Source organism: Pleurodeles waltl, chromosome 9 (assembly GCF_031143425.1).
Source record: "Pleurodeles waltl isolate 20211129_DDA chromosome 9, aPleWal1.hap1.20221129, whole genome shotgun sequence".
NCBI classification, from domain to species: Eukaryota; Metazoa; Chordata; class Amphibia; order Caudata; family Salamandridae; genus Pleurodeles; species Pleurodeles waltl.
In genome coordinates this window covers 71849875-71866120 of record NC_090448.1, presented here as the reverse complement: position 1 = coordinate 71866120, position 16246 = coordinate 71849875, and the positions used below count along the sequence as shown (strand labels likewise).

Here is a 16246-nt window from a genome sequence, read left to right as displayed (position 1 = left end):
GATGCTAGTTACAGCAGTTGTGTGATGGCTGGTGGGACAAAGAGGCGGTATTTTTTTGCATTATGCTGCAGTGTGTGTCATTCCTACTGTGTTGTCTGCCTGCTTTCTGTATTATGGATGCATATGTTATTGCAGACCTTCTGTTGCTTGTGCCCTTGTGTTATTTTGAGGTAAGCAGATTTCATGTAATATGAGTGTTTCCGTATATTCTGCTGAGGAGTTCTGCAGTGTTTGCTTGTGTTATTGTGTAGATTTACAGCAGTTTGTTAGGCTGTTGTAAGTAGTTCTTCTATAGGGAGTATTTGTGTAAATGTGTGCTGATCAGATCTTCTGCAGTGTGAGTGGCTTTGTTATTGTGTGGCGATGGGTCTATTGTAGCACTGCAGCTTGTGTGATTGTGTAAGCATATGCCTGCATTTAAGGTGCAGACAGAGGTCTCTATTGTTTGTAACTTGTGAAGGGAACAGGCCTTATTCAGTGTGAGTCCTTGTTAGGGTCGACCCTGCTATGGCATGCTCTAGCACACGCAGATCGTTTGCGAGACGCTGTTGTAGTTAGGAAAGGGCTTTGAGCCCGCCTTTTGCTTGTCATTCGTTGGATTGCGTGGCATTCTTCTTTACAGCCTCCCAGTTTGTCACGGCTGGCATTTCAACATTTCCGTTCCTGTCCGTGGAGCAGGGACCAATCACTGACTGATTCAACTTAATCAGTGCCTGTCTGCTGCTCCCAACGTGATTGAGGTACTATTTTGTTCTTGTCAACTTCTAGGGCCCTGCACACAGAAGGCCTGTGCTGGTTATGAAGGCCCGGCAGCTGCAATCAGCTGCTGGGCCTCTGCTTTTCAATGCCCTTTTGTGCTCATTTTACCTTTTTTTGTTTTAAAGACAGCTCCAAGATTTAAATAGTAAAAGGCTGAGTTATATGTATTGCGTCATTGCTCCTGTCTGTGTGGTAAAGGTGTGTGTCTCACCCTCTGTGTTACTTGTGTGTGCAGTCTCACTGTGCCTACAGGATGTATCTCATAGGCTCCTTTACATTCTTCGGAGCACTTCTCTTTTTCCGTGCATGAGATGCCACCAAATCCTGTCTCTCAAAAACAAGCATTGGCAAAGCCAATAGGACACGCCCATAAGAGAACTATTGTCTCAGTCAATATTTTTTTGCCATGTTGCATAGCAGCGCAGACACTGTGCAATGTGACTGAAAGGACAAAAAAAAAACGCCATGACATTGCCAATGTTGACAACGTCATAACGTTTTAATTTTATTTACTTTCAGCCATGTTGGACTGCGGGCGCACATCTATGCAAAATGGCTAAAAACATCAACAAAGCCAACAGATCTCATGTAGGTGAGACCTATTGGTGCTTCTAATGCTTGTATTATTGTGAGGTGAGCAGGTCTTCAGCAGCATCTGTGTTTGTGGTACTGTGTGCTGAACAAGCCCTCTATAGTGTTTGTTTGTACTATTGTGTGGTAAATAGGTTAGGTCTTCTGCCATTTCTGCATCTGTTGCTGTGGGGTGACCACGTTTACCTTAGTGTGTGCTTGTGCCATTGAGAGAGAAGCAGGTCTTCTGCAGTATGCTTGTTTGTGCTATTACAAAATACAGCAAGTAGGAGTTCTGCAGTTTGTGTGTTGTTTTATTATGTGGTGAGTAGGTCTTCCCTAGTGTGTGGTGGGGGCAGGGTGCAGTGAGTACAGGCCTTCTGTGGTGTTTGTGATAATATAGTGTGAGCAGGTCTGCAGGGGAAACATCCTTTATTACGACGTCTTTTTAACGTAGTCGTGGTTAACGAAAGCGCAACAACGCTTTTTTTAACCACGACTCTGTTATTTTGTGCCTTAACTATGTATGTTCTGAACTACGAACATGCGTGGTTAAGGTACAAAGAAGGGATTTGGCGAAGGAGGAGGACGCAGGTGAAAAGGGGTCGACTAAGGTAAGTGGGGGGTTTTAGGTTTTGGGGTGGGGGTGGGGGTGGGGGGTCAGGCGGTTTTAGGTTTTGGGGTGTGGTTGGGGGGGTGGGGTGTTTTTGGTTTTGGGGAGGGGGTGGAGAGTCAGGGGGTTTTAGGTTTTGGGGTGGGGTTGGGGGGGTGGGGCGTTTTTGGTTTTGGGGAGGGGGGGCAGGGGGTTTTAGGTTTTGGGGCAGGGTTGGGGGGGTGGGGTGTTTTTGGTTTTGGAGAGGGGTGGGGGGTCAGGGGGTTTTAGGTTTTGGGGCGGGGTTGGGGGGGTGGGGCGTTTTTGGTTTTGGGGAGGGGGTGGGGGGGTCAGGGGGTTTTAGGTTTTGGGGCGGGGTTGGGGGGGTGGGGCGTTTTTGGTTTTGGGGAGGGGGTCAGGGGGTTTTAGGTTTTGGGGTGGGGTTGGGGGGGTGGGGCGTTTTTGGTTTTGGGGAGGGGGTGGGGGTCGGGGTTTTAGGTTTTGGGGTGGGGTTGGGGGGGTTGGGCGTTTTTGGTTTTGGGGAGGGGGTGGGGGGTCAGGGGGTTTTAGGTTTTGGGGCGGGGTTGGGGGGGTGGGGCGTTTTTGGTTTTGGGGATGGGGTGGGGGTCAGGGGATTTTAGGTTTTGGGGCGGGGTTGGGGGGTGGGGCGTTTTTGGTTTTGGGGAGGGGTGGGGGGTCAGGGGGTTTTAGGTTTAGGGGTGGGGTTGGGGGGGTGGAGCGTTTTTGGTTTTGGGGAGGGGGTGGGGGTCAGGGGGTTTTAGGTTTTGGGGCGGGGTTGGGGAGGTGGGGTGTTTTTGGTTTTGGGGAGGGGGTGGGGGGTCAGGGGGTTTTAGGTTTTGGGGTGGGGTTGGGGGGTGGGGCGTTTTTGGTTTTGGGGAGGGGGTGGGGGGGTTAGGGGGTTTTTAGTTTTGGGGTGGGGTTGGGGGGTGGGGCGTTTTTGGTTTGGGGAGGCGGTGGGGGGTGGGGTGACGGATGTAGGGTCAATGGTGCCTATTAGTAATGCTTTTATCAGGAATGCCTTTACAACGAAAATCGTTGTTAAGGCATTCGTGGTAAAATCATTAGTGGTAGCAACGAGGTTGGTGTTCCGACCTCGTTGTTAAGGCACTAGTTGTTTAGGAAATCGGTGTTCCGTCGTACAACCGGTCTGCAGTATGGGTATGGTAAAGAGATGTTGCCTGACGGCCATAGCTGCCAACCTTAAAACTGGAGAACCAGGTTCAAATCCTGGCTTCACCTCGACACTCTGTGATTTTGGGCAAATCAATTAATCTCCTTGTACTAAAAAAATAATTGTAGTTTAATCTGGTGTAATGTAATCTGGTGCTCATGTAAAGCACCCTTGAGTGAAGTTCGCCCTGTACAAGAACTTCAAAAAATAAATAAATGAATTGTGTGGCAAGCAGTGCTTTGTCAGTGTGTGGTGAGTAGGTCTCCTCTACTATGTAGTGAGCTGTTTTTCTCTTTAGGATTCCCCGTCTGAGTCAGTTTGACAGTTGGGATGTTCACACCTCTCCTCTAGACAGTGACACAAAGGGAGCTGGGGTGTAGCCTGCATATCTTGATGAGCCATCTGAGCTAGAGTGGAGGGAGGAGTGGTCGCTTGCACCTGAAAAGATTGTGTCTGCCCTCACACAGTGCAGTCTCCGACACCCTGGTGAGTGTCTGGGGCCTGGCCTGGACAAGGAAGGATCTTCCAAACATTGGAGACTTTGCTTTGAAGTTTGCCAATTTCAAAGGCAGAACGGGGTATAGAAAGAAGACCCAAAACCCCAGACTTTTAGAATCTTTCTGGAATCAAGAGGAACCTCTGCAAGGAGAAGAGCTGAAGAGCTGGAGGAGAAGTACTGTCCCTTTGCTGTGTTGCTTTGCTGGACTGGCCTGCAGTTGCTGCTTCTACCTTAAAAGAATGCAAAGGGTGAACTTTGCTGTGTATCCTGCTTGAGAAAGTTCTCCAAGGGCTTGGAGTAGGGCTTGCCTCCTGTTGAAAGTCTCAGGGACACCAAAGACTTCAGTTACCTCGGCCTGCAGCACTGGGATCTGTGTGTTTTGTGCTGTTCAAGAGGAGAAACCACTGCGATGCCCCCAACGACACCGCTGGTCTGCACCATGACTTCCTGACACCGCACAGAGTCCCATTGCCCCACTTCGCACCGCGACACTGGTCTCACCGACACTGTAATCGGACGTCTTCACCGAGCCGCTGCTTGCACCGCAACCTGTGAACCCCACACTCCGGCATCGCCTGCTCACACTACAGCCTGGGCATCCCCGATGCTGCCGCTCCTGCTGACACCGGCGCCGCTGCCTGCACCGTGGCCTGTGGACACTGCTCATGAGGGGCACAAAGCACCGTTCCGTCCTGCACCAAAGCCCCGGTCCACCGACGCCAGCACCACTGACTCCAGTGTCATCACCAGGCATCCCTGCCTGCACCGTGGCCTGTGGACGCCGCTCGTGGGGGTCACGAAGCACCGTCCATCCCGCAAGGCTTGCTTGGGCCTACCGACGACAGCACTTCCGCAACGACAACGACGCTGCCTGCACCATGACGTGTGGACACCGCACGTCGCACCGCCCTGCTTCACACCGCAGCCCTGGTCTTACCGCCGCTGCTGGATGCTGTCACAGAGCCGCTGCGTGCACCGTAACCTGTGGGCACCGCACATCACATTGTCCCACTTTGCACCGCAGCCCCAATGCCAACCACGCCAGCGCATCTGATTTCATCAGCCCGGAGTTCGATCCCTGAGGTGCATGACTTCAAAGGCCCGACGACTCTCGCACCGACTCAAGAACTGACACCGCGACGCCAGCGACGCCGCTCTCCGGAGCTCACAACGCCCTGCAAATCCAAGGTACTGTTAGCAGGACTTCCCGACACCATAGCTGGCTTGTGATGTTGCGGCCGGCCTGAAATGCTGGTTTTGTTGCTCACGATTCCATGATAGCCCCAGGTGGAGCTATCGACTTCAAGGAACTGTATTTTTAAGATAAATCTTGCAAAATTCATATCTTTAGCACTGTATGTTGGATTTTTATCGTTTTGGTCTTGTTTTACACTGATAAATATTGGCTATTTTTCTAAAACTGGTGTGGTGTCCTTTTGTAGTGTTTTCACTGTATTACTGTGTGTTATGTGCAAATGCTTTACACATTGCTCCTGAGATAAGCCTGGCTGCTCATGCCAAGCTACCAAGGGGACAGGCAGGGGTTATCTGAGCGGGTATCTCCCTTACCCTGACTAGAGTGAGGGTCCCTATTCGGACAGGGTTCAAACTGACTGCCAACTAGAGACCCCATTTCTAACAGTGTGCTTGTGATAAGATGTGGGGCACTTTGGTGTGTGCTTGGATTATTGTGCGTGAGCAAGTTTCCTCCGTGTTTGTGTTACTGTTTGGTGAGCAGGTCTAGTTTAGTATGTGCACCTGTGTTATTGCCCGGTGAGCAGGTCTTCAGTAAGGAGTGTGCTTAAGTTGTTGTGAGTGAGCAGGTCTCTGTGCCCACCATGTCCACTTGTGTGCCAGGAAGTAATGTGGGGAGATTTTGGAAGTGAGATGTGGGAATGGTGCTCTAAGTGCTGAGCGGAGGAAGGAGAGACTGGAAGGGAAAGGGTGGTGCCAATGGACCCCTTTGTATTGTATCGTCTTCTAGTTGCATTTTTATAGAGCTTTATAGCCCCGGAGAAGCGCACTTGCAGTCAGGTAGCACATTTTACTGAGGGAAGTGAGGAATGTGTATTTGGAAGACTAATTGCAGTGTGGCCTCTGGGGGGAAGATGTTGGTTTCATGCCTAAGTGACCAGATTTGTCCAAGTTGTGCAATGGTAGGAAAATAAGTGACTGACAGAACAGATACACATTACGTATACTTACTGTTGTGACTGCACAACCAGGAGTGATAGAGGTACAGCCCATGTCTTACACCTGGAGACAGACAGTCATGGCAGATGCTATTGATAACCCCCTTCCCCCCCCCCGAGCAAGAAATAAGAGACTTCCCAGCATGCACCTTATTCAGCCATAATAGATGGAACCAGCATTGAACTCCATCAGAATGTGATAAGGAGAAACTCACGTCTCTACAGGAGTGCCTCAGCCATAGTAACTGCTCTTCTGTCACTTCCTGGGCAGGCCCTACGCAAGGATGGATACAGCAACAAACCAAAACTTTCTAAAGAGTCTTTTGCATGACAGGTACAGCCAGTAGAACTGCAACCATAGTAAGTCCTCATCAGAGTCTACCCACCAGTCATACAGAGGCAATCTGCTGGCATTCAATGGTTACAGGCAACCAGGGTCCAAATGTCACATTCGAGTGACCAAAGAAACAATCAAGACAAAGCAAGTCAAACTATTGTGTAACTCACAACCAGAGGCTATGGCCCAGTTCCCAGATCATAAATTACCTTCAACTCTTTTGTCATTGAGAGTTGGCAGTGCCTGAAATATTTAATGCTTTACTTACAAGGCTGCTCCCACAAGATGGAACACAGGAGTAGCCCATGGTGTGCACTGGTTACAAGCAACCAGGATAAATGCCCAAAAGGGCCCACCAAGGAGCAACAGAGGAACTACTCATGGTGCCCACTGTTCACAAGCAGTCGTAATCAATTGCCTATAAAGTCCACCCATGAGCAACAAAAGAGCCACACATGGCACGCTCTTGTAAGCAGCTAGGATAAATTCCCTCTACTGCTCCCCAGGAGCAAGAGGACTCCAGCGGGGTGGTGGGAACAGGACAGCCATCTGTGCATTGTCCACACAGGCTCGAAGACGAGAGCAGAGGTAGGTGAGGCAATGTCTCCACAGGACTAGCAGACTATGACAGATCTCACCAGTGGTGGCAGCAACTGTTGAGAGAAGGTTTGCACTTCCGAAGTGTTGCAAACTTTACGATTAGTTAGCACTGTCGTAGTTTTAGAAATGATGTATGAAATAAGAAACAAGTAGTCTTTGGGGGTGCAATTGTTGATGTCTGCTCTGTATGGAGACTGCTGTGGAGCAGCAGAGTACTGTACATGAAAATGGGGTGTTGCTAGTCAATACAAAATCATTACGTGAGAACTTACATTTTTGAATTCCACAATTATATTTTATATATTTATAGTTTTAGGCTGAGAGAGATTAAGTGATTTGCTCAGAATTAACGATTGTCAGTAAAGTGGCAAGACTGGCATTCAATCCCAGATCCCCAACTTTATGAGTCAGCAGCTTAGTCATGAGAGCACACCTCTTCCCCTGCCAGAGAGAGAGAAGGAGATGAGACACTTTACTCCAGAGGTAAACCCCGGTGACTTCACCAGGCAGGAGAGCTGCTTTGTGCCCACAAAGGATCACAGGGCCACAAAGATGCCTGGACACCAGCCCAGACTCGGATATCGTACTTCAAAGGAAGGGATTTGGCTTACACTAGCTTCCAACCAGGCTGCCACTTGCCCTGATCAATGAGAGAGTCTAAAGGAGGTTTGGCAGAGGAGGTAGAGAGCAATGTTACCTGAGGAACACTCTCCAGATGTTCCTGCTTACAACTTTAATCCATTTAAGAAGACTACTGAACCAGCTGCGATGTTGGCAACCTTCTGCTCTTGTAAATTCAGTGTTAAGGCACTTAGAACACACGGTGACATAAAACATGTCCAGACTCACATTAGCACACATCCTGCATGACATAAAATTCAGCTACGGTGTATAATAATTAGCACACACACATAGGGAGAGCGCCAAGTTTCAACATGGTGTCCTGCAGGACTTTCCAGGTACAATCAGATGTGTTAGAACAACTGGCTAAATGGGAATCTAAGCAAGACCACTACACACAATGCATTAGGCTGTCAATGTAAACCCCACGACTGGAAACATTGTGTCCTGCCGACAAGGGGCCCGGGGATGACCCTATGCTACAAGCTGGCTTGTGAGGCTATGACTCACCTTCTTGAAGAGCCGGATGACGTCCTCGCTGATCTGGGACAGCCGGACAATGACATTGTTCATGAAGATGTCGTTCAGGGTGGCATGGTCCTTACTCTCCCGTCGCGTCTGGCTCAGGACCAAGTACCAGCAGTTCACAGGAGATAGGAGGTGCTGGTCCTTCCTGCAGAGAAAGAGATCGTCATCTTTAATGCACATAACTGGTAGGGCCCTCAGCAAGTGTCACTTATTCAAAGAAGAATGAATGGAGTCTCTTCATAAATGGCACCTTCACCCTGGAGACCTTGAGATGCTTTTGATACCTCTGTCACTTTCCCATCTCATATTCCTTCCCTCTCCGGAGTTCTTTCCATCCCCTCTAACAAGTTTTACTTCCATCTATCACTCCTTGTGTTTCCTCCTCCTTAGTTCCTGAAAACTTTACCCCTGTTTCTTCTCCCTCTGCTACTCTTCCCATCTTGACTTCACCTTCACATTCTGCATCTGCCTGAGCTCCCCATCTTGCCCTGATCGACTTGGGCTCCAAAAGCACCCAACATATTGGCACTATGTCATATACCGTATAGCAGTGCTTAATTTGTGAAAGCATAAGTGCTGGTACCCAAAGTTTTCCTTTGAAGCCAACAGCCGACGCTACTGAAAGTCAGTGTGGCAAATATCAAAGCTGCTTCACCTCATACCTCCTGAAGCACCACAAGACGCTCTCTGCCCCTTTATCTCACTCCTATGGGTTCTTTTTCAACTCTACTTTCTCCCTCTCTCATGGTTTTGCCATCTTGCTTTTTTCTCTGTCTTTCGCACTTTTGTGTTTTTATCTCTCTTGCTCTAGGTCAAAGTCTGATGAGGATAAATAAGTGCTGACCCCCCCCCAAAAGAGAGCTGGTAGGCCACACCAGCAACCACTGGTTCAAAATAAGCATTGCTGTATATATGCTGATGAACAAAGAGTGAAATCTTATTTACAAACATTGTTGAGTGTGGGGTGGGGCCATGATTCACAGGAGGTGAACCTTGAAGTGGGTGATGAATCCCCTCACCCCCAACAATGGTAATAAATAGCATATCATTCTCAACAAATCTCCACGCATAGTTTTTGGCATGCTGTCATTCGACATGCATTAGTATGAACAACAAAAGACCTAGAACCCTGTTTAGAGCACAAGGGGTTAAGTACATGCCATGAAGTAGAAGCTAGGGGTGGGCGGTGAACTCCGCTCCGCTCGCGGAGTTTGCAGAGTTTTTTCCACTCTGCGTAGAGCGTGGAGTTATGTAAAACTCTGCGAAGTGGGGTGGAGCGGTGTTTTTTCCTCGCTTGCACTCGTCAACAGTGAGTTGGTGAGTACGAGCAAGGAAAACCTTGCTTAAGACCACCTCCCAGTGAGATTTCTCAACACGAGTGGTCGCAGTATGTTTGCAACCGCTCGCATTGAGAAACCTTCCATTTGCGTTGAGATAGCTGCCGCTCGAGTAGAAAATCAACTCGAGCGGCAAAAAATAAGCAGCGCCCTCTTGCACTGCTCAGGGAGCCGTTCTCGCTGAAAAATCAGCACAGGACCAACACATGGCGCTAAAAATCAGTTCAAACAGCGCAACCTAACGCAATCCGCCACATGCGGAACTCTGCCTAGCACAGCAGAGTTTTTTGGGCACTTCGTGGAGCTACACATAGAGTAACTCCACAAACTCCGCCCTGGCCTAGTAGAAACACACCTTAAGTTTTATGTGTATTGTCCCCAACCCAAGTTCATTCCTTCTGTCACCCAAATCTAGAATTGAATTTATGAGACAAAAATCATTTTTCTCATGGCAATTATATTGTACTGTGATAGTAACAAGAAACTTAACAGTTACATTTCAGTAATAAAGGAGTGAAAGTGTGTTCAATAGCACACTTGATGCCAATAACCTATTTAGCCACATTTATTTTGAAAGGGAGAGAGCCATTTCTTGCAGTCCTATCGTACTCATATATATCATATTATCAGCATTTTTATGGTGGTTTCAGTCGTCAATATGATGCTAAAACATTTTTATAATCTGGGCACTCTAACTTGTTTTATAAAATGATAGCCCTTGCAGTTTTGATTTTTTAACACTATGAATACAAATTGTTAGTATTAATCAATGTAATGCTATTCAAATGATTTACCTCAAAGAATGACGGGCAGAGTCAGTCCTGCCACTATCAGTATTCTTAACCAGCACGTTACACATACGAATGTGATTACTGAGCATTGAAACTACTGAGATACCTCTTGTCCAGTCCTCGTGTTATGGCCCATTGTTGCACTGCCCCTCTGTTGGTTTAAAAGTGCTCAAATATGGCCATTGGCAGTACAGTCTCCAATACAGAGAAAATGCACCGAAATGTAGAGTGAAGTACCACCATCTAGTTATTGTTCCAAGAAGCATCATGTTTTATCGCTGGTCTATTTGTGTATCTTGATGTGCAAAGCGCATGCGCTGGGTATCCCAGGCTTTCTTTGTGCAATGTCTAAGGCAGTGTTTGCCATCATGCTGGGCATTCTCCTTAAAACAAGGAAACCTCTTTAATCCAAGTACACTGTTGATGGAATCACTGAGTGAATAGATTCTGCCAGTGAGAGCAGACGACACTCATACAATCAGCTACCGCAGCAAAGCCACTTGATTGAAAATATAGTTTGTTTGGGGAAAGCTGTAATGATGTGGCACAAAGAGAGATGAGAACAAGCTGTGAGCAGCTACTATTTTTAGGTCTCACCTGAAATAGTGCATGCACTATGGCTTGTGAGACATTCTGTTAACTAACAGAGGCTTAGAGCCTGACTGTTGCTTACCAATGGTTGACTTTTTCATCACTCTCATTTCCTTACTTCTCTTTGGTCAGAGGGTGCAGGCTTCACTCCCTCTGCATGTGTTTGTCCCTCCCGGAAGCATGGCCCAAGTACTGCTTTGTTGCCCAGTGTCCTTCCACATTCGGAACTACCTTTTTATTGTAACTACAATACCCCATAGGAGTTCATGTGTTTGCAGGCTGTCCCCAGTCGCATTCTGCATTGCCATTTGTTTTATGTGTGTGTTTGTGTATATTGATAAAGCCAATTGCTCTCGCAGAGGCGAGACCTGTTGGCTTTGCCAATGCTTGTTTAGGTATGCACTAGGACTTCTATAGTGCACCATCCCTATCGTGGGTCACTGGACAGGCCTCGTTCCAAATGCATATATATTTCCAAATGGGGCCAAAAAGTTAATATCACAGCACATATTTTCCAAATATATAGCTTAAAAAGCTATAGGTTTTATGAGCAGTTTCAAAGAGGAGAAAATGCTACCTACTTTCAGTAGCAATATTTTGGTGAATATGTAATCTTCCCGGAGACTCTATACCTTACAAATATTGTTGCAGGCATCAGACTAGTCTGGAAAACTCTTTTCCAACAGCAGCTCTCCAAATCCACCAGATGGCTCCACGCAGCCTCTCATAAATCTGCCTGCTGAACATGACTACAGCAGAATATATTAGGCACCAACCAACATACTGCAGTCAATTCCTAGTATTTATTCTGCACCTGGTCAAGGTGTACAGAAAGGAATTGAAGCAACAACAGCGACAATTACAGCAGGAAGGACAGTGAGGAATCTACGAGAAGATAATGCACTCGAAATATTGTTCCCGGAGGTAAGTGACTTTTCAGATACATCTTCCAGCAGATCACTCACCTTAAAAATGAGTCCCAAAGCAATCCAAGAGAGGCATGCTTCAGTAGTGGCAGTCAATTGACAAAGTTGCACAACACAGCCGTGGAAAAATACCTGTCACTGAGCTCTGATGCAGTACTATTGAGCAAGAGTATGGTGGGAAGACCTCATGGCCGATGGGCAGAGGTCAGCCACTGGACTCCTTGTGGAAAGAGCAATCAAGTAACTATTGCCTTAGTACAACAGACAAAATTTCCCTTGGAAGGGTCATGGCATATAACGTTTTGTTAAGAGGAACAGTAAATATTGTATTTTATCACTCCCTTGCCCTTTTTAGCTCAGCCTAAGCCCATAAACAGCTGATCATCCTCTGTCCTTTTGATGGGACACAGAAAGGACACATCACAACTGGGATCCAGTTCCGTAGTCATGAGTCTTTGGTGAGATCAGGAAGAGGAAAGATGGATGGTGGGGTAACAGACAGGCCCATGCAAAAGGCAGATAGTACCTTTGGTAGGAATGCTGCACAGCTACAAGCTGATGTTATTGCCGCCACCTGCCTTCAGAGTGAGGAGTTGGACCAGACAACTCTGCATAAAATGCATATTCCTTATAGACAGCCAACACAAGATTCGAATCCTCCTGAGGAGCAATGAACTGAGTGGGCAGAAACATGTATTTGTCAAAACATGCCGCAAGTGGAGATCTAAAAAGGGATGACTAGTTAGGAAGATAAAGGAAAGCACAGAGAGCAGCGAAACAGTCCTTCTATACTTCCACAGTCGAACTGTGCTAAATTGGAGAAACAATGCGAATAGCAGGACATCAGAAAGGCAGCATTTAAAAGCATTTAAACCATCTGACATACACAGTTGAACAAACTTGTTCCAGTGACCCACACAAATTGATTTCCTGCCTGGTTTCCTGTCCACCAAAATGACGCCTGCATCTTCATCAGGAATGCAAAAGCTGGCACCACTCATTCTTCACACATGTAACCGCAGCAGGTATGGATTGGGAGCGAAAACCGAAGCATTCTGCACAGTGTCCACCCTGTGTAGGAGAGGAAGAGGTGGCTGATTGCCAACAGGTTGGTATCCCAGATCCTCCTTTCTCAATCTGGTGCAACCAGGATCATCTGTGCTCAATCCTCCTACAACTTCTAGATGGCTTCCGACAGAAGAGCAATTTCTTGAATGCATCCAGTAGTCCCCGAGACCAGCTGAAACTGAAGGCAGCCCCATGAGAATCATTCAGAGGAAAATATATACCACAAAACTGAGGACACTTCCTATTCAGGACTGAGGCAACAAGATCTATGTATCGAATCCCAACCTGGAGACAATCACCTCAGTCAGTGCGGGTGTAGTTCCCACCCATGGTCCTCCAGTGAGAGACAATAGAACATCTGCTCTCGCATTAAAGGAACCTGAGAGATGAGCTGGAAATCACCATTGCTGTTCCCACTGCAACTGATAAACTGCCTCCCACAGCATGGTCCATGCACCCATGCACCGTTGTCTGTTGATATAATGGACGGAAATGGTGTTGTCCAACAGAACGCTGCTCCCCGAGTTAGAATGGAGAAATTACTTCTTAAGAAGGTGGACCGCCCATAGCTCCAGTGCATTTTTGTACAGGCAATGCGCCTATGCGAACCAAGGGCATCACATAATACTAGTCTGGGGGCTTCAAATGGCTGGAGAATAACTGACCACAAAATTAGAGGGGGTCCATATAGCAGTTCATAGCCGGATAAAACAATTGAAGAATCTACACCTGAACTAAGAGGTTCCCTTGATGCTTCAGACACAGTCTTCGTAGGCACCACTGGAGTGCCCGTGTCTACCATCTGGCATGTGCACCCCAAGAAACTGAATGAGGCCAAGCATACTTAGGGCCTCATTACAACCTCGGCGGTCTTACAAAAAGACCACCGAGGCTGCGGGAGACAGAAAACCGCCATTGCCGGCGGTATTCCTGGCTCCCTATTATGACATTTCCGCTGGGCCAGCGGACAGTAACAGTGTTACCGTCCACTGGCCCAGCGGAAAAGTCACATCAACATTGCTGCCGGCTCGTAATAGAGCCGGCGGCAATGCTGATGTGCAGTGGGTGCAGTAGCACCCGTCGCGCATTTCGATGGGGCTATGCCTGGGGGCCCCTGCACTGCCCATGCCAAGTGCATGGGCAGTGCAGGGGCCCCAGGGTGCACCCCAAGTCCCCTTACCGCCAGCCTTTCCATGGCGGTGTTTACCGCCACGGACAGGCTGGCGGTTGGAGACTCATAATCCCCAGGGCAGCGGTGCTTGCACCGCTGCCCTGGGGATTATGACTGCCAGGCGGGAGCCTGGCGGTATGTTGGAGGGGCCGGCGGTATGGCCGTGGCTATTGCGCCACGGTCATAATAGCTGGCGGAACACCGCCAGCCTGTTGGCGGTGTTACCGCCAGCTTACCGCCGGCCGCCAGGGTCGTAATGACCCCCTTAGTGTGATACAGGCAGAACTGGGACCCGTGTCTGAAACAGAAGCATCAGTTATTTTCATGATAACTTTTGCAAAGTAGGAAACGCCTTCATGTAGGTCCTGCCCAACACTGGTCCTAGAAAGGCTAACTTCTGCATTGCACTGAGGTAAGACTCTGCTTTCACTAGTCAGCCATCCAAGGATGGAAATACATGGACTGAAAACTATGGGGGTGAATCCACCACAACCACCAGCATTTTAGTAAAGGCGTATGGAATAGTCACCAGCCCAAATTGTAAGACCATTAACTGCTAAGCTGGGACTCCACAGCAAACCTCAGATAATGTCTGTGAGCATGGAGAATTGGAAGATGCAAATGTTAGGATGGGTCTCAGGTATAAGTCCTTCTTGTAGAACAGCAAGAAAAGGGAGTAAAAACCTGTGCTTATTTCTTTCAAAGGCACCCCTTCGACAGCCCCTTTGTTCAGAAGGGCAAGGACCTCCACTCCCATAATTGAGGCACGCGCTGATTGCCCTGCAAAAGATTCTTAGACAAATCTCATATAGCAGAGAGTAAGCAATCAAGTCAGGCCCTCTCAAAGAGGTTGTAGTTTGTCCCTCAAGCTGCTTGCCAATAAATACAAAAATTAAACTCTTGAAATATTTGAGTCCTTCACGATCTGGCACACCATGATTTCTCTCCGCTACCACAGTACATGTATGTTGCTATACGGAGACCCCTGTGAGTTTTACAGCCAAGGGCTTGTCTCGCATAGCCAGCCTGAACATGTGTACAAAAACACAATATTAAAGAAGACAAAACAGCTGGGAAAGCAGATACTACTCTGACTTTAAGTAGGAAGCTCTTTTATAAGCACTTCTTTTATGGAAGACTTTAATAAATCGGCACAAGGAAAGGTGCAAGGGTTTTCTGTGCTACTGGGAAAATAGCATTTTGCCATTTGAGTGAACCCTCTTCTCTAATTAAGAGCCCATGTTCCTACATTTTCTTGTAATTTGTCACCCCCTATTGGAGGAGTCCTAAGTTGCTGCCTTACCTCAGCTTCTGAAAGTGCTACTTGATTGAGTCTCTCCAGAACATAGGCCCAGTAGTAATTAAAAAACAGACATTGAAACTGGATTTCTCATCAATTAATGTAAATCATGATTAATGAATATTTCACGTTTTACATAATCTTGCAGTCCCTAAGAGTGTTAGCTATTTCCAGGCTGTTGTGTTTCTGTATTTCTTTTCATACAGCTTATTATTCTTGTATACTCTGGCCTGAGTGGTCTCTAATTGTTTATAAGGGGACACGATTGAGAGCTATGGAGTTTCTCACGGTGCCTGTCAGTGGGTCAAAAATCTTAGAGTACATGGTTATTCAGTTTTTGGCCACTCTGCAGTGGGCACAGAGCTATGGTCACGTGTTCCAGTTGTAATTGTTAGCCCATGCCAATGTGTGTGGAGAAGGTACACAGAGGTCGAAATATTGACAAGGCAAAAGTAAGAGAAAATGCAGCGAGTTGGTGCATTGTATGCCTGGGGGGGTGGGGGGTGAAGTGAAAGATATGCCAAAGACTGCATTCAGGCGAGAGTGACAAGAGGGCGCAGAAGAGGAAAAGAGATGAGGTGTAAGATATGCAGATGAACGAGATATAAATAAAAAAAAGTGTCACTGTCTGATATAGAGGGAGCATAGGAGGAAAGACTGACACTGAAAATCACTACCCTTTCCACAGGCCTCAGAAATATTTAATTCGTAGTTTCTCAGTTTCGGAACTAAAACATTTCCAACGTTAATTAATTTTGTTACTCATCTACCTGAAATAACTCACAACTACTGACAAAGCAAATAGGCCAGGCTGCTTTTGTTGATGTCAGCTGTTGTGTAGTATACCTGGAAGCAAAAAGAGAAAGCTACGCGAGGAACCAGAATTTACTAATATAGGTCTGTGGCTGCAGTTAATTCACGCTTTTCTCTCCCCAGTCTTGGATTTGTTTTTCATCTGAAATTCCACAACTGGAGAACTGGGGAAAGAGCGCCAGACGTCCCTGGAGGCGCCGGGTTCCTCCCGGCACAGCTGCAACATCTGTTTTTCGGGGAGTGGCGGGTTTTTCCGCCATTTTACGAGCACGTGCGGGCTGAGGCGCGCAGGCCGAGGTCACACAGCGGGTGCAGTGGAACACGCTGCGGCTCGGTGCTGTGGCGCCCTGTACAGAAAG

The 16246-nt window shown here is 47.5% G+C and overlaps 1 protein-coding gene across 2 annotated transcripts in view; it reads right to left on the bottom strand.

The window, feature by feature from the left end:
* The window catches only part of SRGAP3 (SLIT-ROBO Rho GTPase activating protein 3), a 447418-nt gene that overhangs the window by 153805 nt on the left and 277367 nt on the right, over positions 1-16246 (bottom strand). For both annotated transcript variants that reach the window (XM_069206335.1, XM_069206334.1), the window contains exon 3: positions 7873-8035. In XM_069206335.1, the coding sequence (XP_069062436.1) occupies positions 7873-8035 (163 nt within the window). The remainder of the gene's footprint in view (positions 1-7872; positions 8036-16246) is intronic.